At 39.2% G+C, this 9842-nt stretch overlaps 1 protein-coding gene across 1 annotated transcript; it reads right to left on the reverse strand.

The window, feature by feature from the left end:
- Nucleotides 1–468: 468 nt before the first annotated feature.
- LOC103607208 (transcription factor E2F5-like) lies at nt 469–6816 on the reverse strand (the record flags this gene model as incomplete). The annotated part of the gene is made up of 5 exons (XM_008591741.1): nt 6745–6816; nt 5087–5196; nt 3940–4101; nt 1792–1835; nt 469–533 (listed from the first exon to the last, which is right to left on the reverse strand). Coding segments are annotated over exons 1-5 (453 nt in total), but the record flags the coding sequence as incomplete, so codon positions are not given.
- Nucleotides 6817–9842: the final 3026 nt, after the last annotated feature.

Here is a 9842-nt window from a genome sequence, read left to right on the forward strand (position 1 = left end):
AGGGATGGCCGGTTCGCTCACTAGCTGAGCGTGGTGCTGACAACACCAAGTCAAGGGTTAAGATCCCCTTACCGGTCATCTTTTAAAAAAATAAATAAATAAATAAAATAAATTAAACTTTTCCCTCAATCGGGATTTTCATATCAGTTATACATGTGGTCATTTTAACTGATTTTTTTTGTTACTGACCATATCATCACTCATTCCTTGATACCCTCTAGCTCAAATAAAATCAAATTAAAAAGTATATAATGGAAATGTTACATGATTCATTCAGTCATTTCTATAATTTTACCAAAGTACTGAAAATATCCAAATTCAGATATCAGTACTTTCAGTACTGAATTTGAAACAGTAACTAAAATTGTTTACATACTATTAGCTCATCTTCAGCTAAAGAAAATACAGTTGTCCCTCTTGAGATAGCAGAGCCATTTTTCCTATTAACATAAAAGTTATCCTACATACCATTTCTGGAATAGGTACCTCCAGCTGTGTACCAGAAGGTGCCTGAATGGCCAAAAGAGTATCACCTGGTCAAAAAAATATGAACAATTGTAGAAAATACTATTGATATGGAATACAGTGGCAAGAGTATGGGCTCTGGATTCAGAATACTGGATTTAAATCCCCGGCTAGGTGACTCTGGGCTTTGGTTTTTAATTCTATAAAACAGGGGACATATAACCTACAGCACCGGTTTGATTTGAGAATTTACTGAGATAACGTATTTATTAGTAGCTCTTAGAAAAGGGTAATACTCAGCGTTAGCTCTATTATTCTCATTAACAAATTCAGCTCAAGTTAATCTTACTTTTACTCAGTCTCCTATAAAGTCTGAGATTCTTAAAACCTTTTAGCCTCAAGTAAATAATACTGTTTACTTGAAATATTTAAACTACTTAAATGACTGAGGATATTAGAGATTAGGTATGATACAGTGAAATCTTGAGCTTTAAGTGAATTTATTTTTGAAGCCAAATTCTACAGATCTATGTTGAGTAGAACTCTCCTGAAACTTTCTTAGAAAGCACAGGAAATATGGTGGCAATATACAGCAATAAGCCCACACATATTTCCAACAGTCTTACATGGAAAGTCAGATTCCACTTGAGAAGACATTTGGCAGAATTCTTTTTTTCTGTGTGGATAATGCATAAGGCTGTCCCTTTTAATAGAACATACATAAATATAAATGTGTATGCAGAATTTCATTTTACTTGAGTTATGGGAACATATTCCCCCCATCCCTCCATTTTAGTTATTCATACATCGTACTGTCATTTCAAGGGAAAACATGCGGATGGGGAATGGGATAGGATTAGGAATAATTTTTCTGGTTATAAAATGGATTCGCCTTACTCTTCCTCATGCTTTCTTTGGGTTCCATTTGTGACCAGTGCACTTGCTGCATATAATTCCATGAACAGTGCTGATGAAACAGTGTTCTAGTTCAAGTTTGGTCTCCGACTCTGTGACTTTGAAATTGTTGCTTAGCCCCACTCTGATTCATCTTCCCCTCTGCCCCCTGCCCCTTCTCCTCCCACACATGAGTTATACCTACCAATGGAGTTAATGAAGTGAAAGCTGTCAACAGCAGTTACTGTCATAAAAACAGAAATAAAAGCAGTCTACCAATACACAGCACTGTAGAGGGAAACAAAATGTCTACAACTTCTGAAAATAATGACTCAGACATTATTAGACATTACATGGGAAATTCTGAATCCCTCTAATACTAAATAGGTTGAACATAGGAAGAATGTAAGAAAAAAATTTAACAGTACTTACCATTAAAGCAATTACAGATGTCTTCATGAGTTACATAGGAAAATGTACTGTCGTAACAGTTAAGGAACAACACTTACACTCCCATAAAAGCCCAGGCATTTAAATTAAAGTAATAAATCTGAAGGTCAAAATAACTAAATGACCAAATTCATGAAGAGGCTGCCACACATGGTCAGATAAAAAAGAACAGAAGTCTTTAGTGTGGAAAGGCAAAAACAATCAATAAAAGACCATAAGAGGAGTTCTTATGCTTGCTGAGAAGAAGCCATGCTGGTTTTCTGTGGCATCTGAGGACCCTCGGGAGAGAGATGGAAAACAGTGCACATTCTTCATGGAGGCAAGGGCTTCTGGGGGAAGGGGATAGATGGGAAAAAGGAGGCACCAGCAGGAGTGGAGAGCAACCATATAAGCTTTCACATGGATCATTGGTTTGTGTTCTTTTATGAAATGGTCTGTCAGGTACCACCACAAGAGGAGACAGAGGAGAGGCTCAGGAAAACAAAGTTTATTATACTTACAGGTCCTAGAGACAAGAGGCATGGCAGGCCACACAGGGCCACCTGGGAAAGACACCAGGGTGGTCAAGAGGCAGAAGACAGCAAGGGGAAAGCATCAGGCCAGAAGCTTTATTGGAGTTTCCATGGGAAAGTTAAGGCAGAGTTCGGTGAACAGTTTAGGATTGGCTTTAAACTGTAGAGGTAGACCCGATTTGTCTGGTACCTGGCCCTACGATGATTTAGGCAGAGGAATATTGCCTCCTGGGGTGAAAAAGTGGACAGAAGAGGTTTGGCTCTGGACTGGTTACTTTGTATATCAAAGGCATGCTCCCATCTGAGCCCTTGTTATCTCTAAGAATTGGCTAACTCCAGGAGGGGTTGTCTTCCCAGCCAGAAAATTTTTTTTTTCCTTTTTGTCTTTTTTCGTGACCGGCAACGGATCACAACCCTCAGTGTCGCGCCCGCACCGGACCGGGACCGGCAACGGGATTGCAACCCTCGGTGTTGCGCCCGCACCCCACTCAGCCAGTGAGCGGCCGGTCTGTATGTGGGATCCGAACTCTCGGCGGGAGCGCCGCTGCGCTCCCAAGCGGTGCACTGTAGCAGTGCGCCACCGGGCCGGCCCCAGAAAAAATTTTTAAGATGTCAAAATATCATAACATACATGAAATATATCTATACCTATATAAATATATCTATCTATATCTGTCTACCTATCTATCTAAAATAGTTATGGTTGAGAAAATTGGGAATGACCGAAAACTTATAAAGCAGCAAAGTCCAAGATCAACTAGTTCAATGATTTTTGAATCTTGGGTTTCCACATGGCACAGCTTGAAAATCCCCACTGCTGTCAAACTGTGACAGAGCTCTGATCCATCGAAAGGAAATAAGAAATGAGATCATGGACTTGTTCACCAAATACAAGACAATGTGAAAAATATATTGTGTACATTAGCCAAAATTTTATGAGAGGTGGTACAAGACAAAAATGTGGTTAAAGTCTCCCTAAGAGTACAGGAAAACTCACAAACCAAGAGAATCACAGATAGCTAAGAGAAGACAGTGGTTTGTAGGAAACACATGGAGTATATTTATCACTAATGTTCCCCCCCCCACCACCAATACAGTATGATAGAAGCACAACCCTTGGACCCCCCAAAGGAACTATGTTTGAGTTAATATTAGGCAGAAAGTATCATAGATTAATTGTGGGCCCATGATATCTCATCTTCAAACCAAAATTAATTTTTCAAAACCTTGAGAGTTGCTGAATTTTTGCCACTTCAGAACACTGAACATAATTCTTTAAAAATAACTATGCATATAACAATGGCTTCTAATATTCACAGACCCCTCTAGGCACACTTTGGCTAGCATACTGCAGGCTAGTGATGGGTAGACCAAAAGTAGTTAATCTTTTGAAACACAGAAGTAATGTTAATGGGATGTGCTATATAACTTAAAAAGGTAAAATTATTTAAATATATAGTATAAATTAGAGGAATATTATAATATTAAAATGTTATATTCACTTAACAAAACTTAACTCTAAAAACACTACACTAAAGTAACTGACCTTCAGATGGGAAGAATATATTATATACACACATATTCTACAGTTCTACATATAACTTATTTAAAAGGATATCTATTATTAATGGAGTCGTCCATCACATTTTTGATGCTTTGCTGTAGCCACAACTTCTGTTGATCAAGTTCTTTTTCCTTCAGTTCTAGATCTTCAATTTCAGCTTTAAGGTATCTTAATCTATCTACAACTTCTTTAGTATTACAGCCAGCACCTACGCCTCTTAAAAACATAAGAATTAATACCCTCGGTATCTGACATAGGTTAACACCACTTAATTTTTGTAGTAATAAAGCTTACATTTAATAATATATTCCAGACAAAAATCTTTACACTATTCTAAAAATCGGGCATTAAAATCCTTAGAAAATTTAAATGCCATACTTCCAAATATGTATGCTTAGAAAATTTACTGATTGTCTACGGCCATACCACCCTGAACGCGCCCGATCTCGTCTGATCTCGGAAGCTAAGCAGGGTCGGGACTGGTTAGTACTTGGATGGGAGAAAATTTGCTGACAAGAACACCCTAATTACAAAAATTCTCAATCTGCCCTAAAGTGTTTTTTGTCATCTGGAAGGTCCAGCTGGTGACTTAAGTACCAAATGGATGCCCAAACTAAACAGTCACACCTAGCAGTCTTATGATGTAGACTGAGTTGCTGGTAAAATAAATTACAATCTTTCAGTATTTTGGTGGAATTTTGGCTAAAAAAACAAAACACTAAAGCCAAAGGGGATACATCTGAAGAACAGAAAATATTTCCTTGTTACAGTCAAATATACAACCAGGCAACAGTTAATAAATGACAACATGCATTCAATTAATTATTTACAAGGTACATATTCTTATGTATAAGACACAGTTCCTGTTTTCAAGGAGTTTCTATTAGTTGGGTAGATAAAGATTTAGGCAGAGAGGGATTAACAACAAAGCAGTATGCTAGTGAGTAGAATAAGGGAGAAAATAAGATTTGAACTTTTTAAGAGTGTAAATTAAACAGCAGAGAGAACAAAGGAACATCCCAACAGAGAAATGGCATAATCAGAGGTCCAGAGAGGTGTGTCCAGGGGAACATGAGGGGCTGACGTGACTAGAGGGCTGAGATAGAGGACTTAGGAGAGAGAAATGTTAGAAAGGTCAGATTTTACAGACATTGGGAAGAAAAGTAAAGGTTTTAGAATAGTGTGCTGGTTTGTAACTTACTTCCATTGGATACTATTTTTTGACTTTTTTTCAATCAGGTCAATTCCTTCTAAGACATTGGTGATATCATAAATTCTTCTTTTTTGCCTTACAGCCAAAGTATCTGCAGCCTGTTTAGGAAAAACAAACAAACAGAAAGAACAATGAAATAAAGGGCAATTCATATTTTAAAGCCAAAAAGGATTGGTTATTAAGTTCATAGTGTGAGAGTCCAATCCCAAATTTGACCCAGTCAGTTGCTTGGGAACAATAGCTTGGTATGTTCAAAGCATCTCCCAAACGTTGCAAATGCCAAAGAAAGTGTTCCATTTAAAAGCTAGCAGATGTTGGAATGGAAAAAAAAAATTAAGGTCATGACACAAAGCCCACAAAAATTAAAGAACACAATAAGAATACTTCATGTCACCTTATGGATTAATCCTGAGGAGGAGCTACTAATTGTCTAGCCATGTCACTTCCCATCTTATTTCTCTGTTCATAAACAATCTTGTCTAAGGACAGCCTTACTTGCTTTACAAAACTTTGAAAAATTATATCTCAGCAATTTTGGGGATAATTAAGACACTTGGGGGGTGGATTCTGAATTATTCACACACTTGTTATACTTTAAAATAACTATCTGCATTTTATAAACTCACAGTGAAAACAGAGAAATAAATCATGCCATCCCAACACAAAGCATAAAATCAATAAGAAATCAAAATCTATACCACAAGGTTGTTGTACCAGCAACTATCATCCAAAATCTTGGTAGTTTCATTTACATTAGATAAGATCAACAAAAATATGACACACTATCATGTTATGAATGAATTCAAGAACACTGTAAAGTTCCCTTAATTAGTTACCACTCATATTTCTGACATTTGTTTGCCAATAGAACAAAGAAAACCTCAAAGAAGATGTTACCATACAGATGAGTGGATCAGAGGACAGCCTATCTTGAATGTAGAGCCAAATTTTAAGATCTATAGTAGTAATGAGAAAACACACACACACATTTATGTCCCCACTGATAATTTTCAGCACATTATCTAAATTAGCGAACAGGATTTAGCTTTACATCATTGATCACCAGCTCTCCCAGGGCATCGCTACTTTCTTAATTCTGTGAAAAAGCAGCTCCTACAAAAACCCAGCACAGCATATTGTTTGCAATCTGGACCTGCCTTCCACAAGAAGCAAGAGCCACTGACAGCTACTGCTTACTTCATGGACATTTGGAAACTTAAGTGAAATGTCGCTTCTCTCAATCCATTTTCTTGTGTTACCAAAAATTCCAGGTTACTACTGTCCAATCATTCAGGTCTTCTTCAGGAAGGGGATTCATGCCTCAGTGGACTGGGAGAGTAAGTAGGATGTCGTAGAGAGAAGGAAGAACTGGAAAGTGGGGCTCTTTTGAGTCCCCAGCTCTGACTTGGCACCATTTCTTCTAGAGAACCAGAAAGTTAAAGAGTGGGACTAGGCACAGTTTCAATGATATCTTCTTCCCTTGTACTTAGCAATTCTCTCCTGTTTTATATATCTTCGGAAAATTTCTGTTCCCGAGTTTGAGGCTGTTTTTCTGAACAGAAATAGACTACTGCAAAGTTAACTGCAAAAATGTGAAGTTGAGGAGTCACCTTTCACTTTCCTCTGAAAGGCCCTCCAGAAGTAACCCAGGACACTCCAAGCCGCAGCTCTATGTTATCAGAACCTATGTACTCAGACGCAAAAGCATTCACAACCATAGCAACAGCTCACCGGTGCTGGTATTAGATGTGTTTGTACAAACCAGACCACAAGAGTTATTCTAGGTCATCAGGCAAAGTGCCATGAGATTTAACTTTTAGCTCAAAATTTTAAACAAGTATCTCGTTTATATTTATTACCACTTAACAGTCACAACATTTAACCCTTGGTTTCCAAAACTAAACATTATTTCTTAAATACTTTTCTATTTAAGTTTATAAACACATAAATGACCAACTAGTACAGATCATATCACTTAAAAGGGTCTCCAGGAGGCTTTTATTTTAGCTGTCACATCATTCTTCAGGAGTTAGGTTCTGGAGTTAGACCCATGGAGGTCCAGTCCTGGCGCTGCCACTTCCTATCATCGGCTGGTCTCTCTCTTTTTTTTTTTTTGTGCCAGTACAGGTCCAAACTCTTGACCTTGGTGTTATAACACTGTGCTCTAACCAACTGAGCTAACCGGCCAGCAGCTGTCTCTGAAGCTCACTAAGCCGCATTTCCTTTTGTGTAAAATGGTATAACAACATATACTGAATGGGGGTATTACGGGGATTAAACTGGGTAATCTTAGCACAATGTCTGTTGCATAATTAATACTTAAATGTTGGCTAGTAACAAACTCATCATCAAGTACAGGTTGAAATGGGATCGTGGATAAGTTTTAGAGTGTGGGTGTATGCAGACCTACCTTGTTTAATACGGTGTTTTAAAAAGTTGTGGGTGAATTCTTAAAAAGCTTTATTAAATAATTTAAGACTTGCACACTTAACAGAATCACACCATGAATCCCCACCACCACCACCACCTTCATTCATTCATTTAACACCTACAATGTTACAGGGACTTAAGGTTCTGGGTCTTAAGAATACAGTAGTGACAGAACAAAGTCCCTGTTTGGATGGAGGAAGTGGCTGTGGAAGTGGTGAGAAATGGTGAGATTCTCGATATATTCTGAAGGTATAGCTGTTTGCTCTGAGAGAGAGGAGTAGAGGATGACTCCAGTCTTTTTTTTTGAGCAATTACAGATGAGGAATACTACAAGAGAAACAGGTTTGGGGTACTGGAAATCAGGAATTTCACCTTGGACGTTCTGACATCCAAGGAAGGAAACCAATTGGACATGTGAGTGTATGCCCCAGGGGAGAGGTCCAAACTAAAGATATGAATTCAGTAGTCATCAGTGAATAGGCATTTTAGGTTGCAAGATGGAATCTACCAGGTTCACCCAAGAGGTGAACACAGAAAGAAGGAGCCCAAGGACTGACTCTGGGGCAGTCCAATGTGTAAGGCCTGGGAAATGGGGGCAACCTGCCATTGAAGAGGAGAAGCAGGAAGACTGGGGTCTTGGAATGCAAAGAGGAGAGTGTAAGAAAGAGTGAGCATGTCAAGTACTGCCATGAGGGCAAGTCACCGAGAACCATCGGTGGACTTACCTTTGGAAAGATCACTGGTGACCTTGATCAGAGCTGGCTTGGCAGAGTGGTGGGGCCAAAAGCCTTAATGAAGACATTTCAAGAAAGAGTGGAAGGAAAGCTAGAGTAGACAACTCTTTTGAAGAGTTCTGCAGCAAGGAGGAACAGAGAAATGGGGCAATATCTGTAGAGAATTGTGTGGTCTCTGGGAAATGTTTTTTCTTCCTTTCTCTTTTCTTTTACAGATGGGAACTATTTCAGCATGTGAGTAAACTGATAGGAATGATGTGGTAAAGGGGGAGAGGGATAATTAACGATGCAGAAGGGCGAAGGGACAGTCACTAAAGAGATGACTGTAGGTAAGCACGGGGGGTGGGGGCGTGAGATGCTAATCAGACCAGCTGGGGGGCTAGCCTTAGAGAACAGCAAGACGTATTAATAAGAGAAGTCCAGAAGGGTATTTGGGTACAGATATAGGTAATTTAGTAGACAAGGCAGGGAAAGAGGTTAGATATTTCCCTCTGACTGCTTTTTATTTCTTCATCAGCACTGGGGTGGTGGGGGAGAGGGAGGAGATGAGTAATAGTTGAGAAGGGAGAAGACTGTGTGAAATACTCACATAAGACAACAAGAGAGTAGGTAGTGCAGGAGGAATGCTGGACAGTACTTGTGAAGTTAATGGTCAGGAAGTTAAAATGAGACCCATCACCATCATTGTGCATTTTTCTCCAGCCCTGGAGAACTCCCCGGGTATAGCCAAAGGGCGGGCAGAGAACAAAGTGAGTCTCCATTCTCTTCCCATGCTTGCCACTGTAGCTGTTGTTCACACACGCATGCATCAAATTTACTCAGAAAGGTTGCATTTACTACAACAGGATTTGACCTGTGTAGCCATAAAGGAAGCATCTAATTGTATCACACCAACTCAGTTTACAGGAAAAATAAACAAATGAACAAAAATAACCCTTTGAAAGAAATAGATCTCCCCTCCAAATATTAAATCCCTCTCTAAAAATATGATGTGTCACTAATGGTGAACAAGGCAATGTCTATAGGTGGAACAAAATTAAAGCTTGTGATGTTTTTAAGAGGTGGGCAAGACAAATAAACCAGGACAGGTGGGAGCGATAGTATATAGGTATTAAAAAAAGGGCTTTAATAATCATGTGGCCACACCCCTTCACTTGAACAAATGAGTCCACTAAGACCCAGTGTTACCTCTGGACAGGGAGAGAGATTATGTGGCAGCTTTATTTGAGTTACAATTAGTTGTGGCTCATTTGCTCAGGGATGTTCTTCTGATGGAGCATAATGCTGCATTCAAAAAGGCTAACATCCAAACAATAACTATAGGCAACATACTGTCTTTCAGGTTCTCCTTCTGTAAAGCAGGTGCTTTACTCTCTTCCAGGATCACAACAATCAGTACATGTGCACTCAATGTTTTAGCTACTGTGCTTCAGAAATTAACATCACAGGAAAGAGGACCAGAATCCAAAAACCAAATATGTGCAACAAAGCACTATATCAGGGGCGGCCTGCGGCTCACTCGGGAGAGTGCGGTGCTGATAACACCAAGGCCACGGGTTCGGATCCCATATAGGGATGGC

The sequence above is a fragment of the Galeopterus variegatus genome, unplaced genomic scaffold (genome assembly GCF_000696425.1).
Source record: "Galeopterus variegatus unplaced genomic scaffold, G_variegatus-3.0.2 Scaffold7241, whole genome shotgun sequence".
Classification (NCBI taxonomy): Eukaryota; Metazoa; Chordata; class Mammalia; order Dermoptera; family Cynocephalidae; genus Galeopterus; species Galeopterus variegatus.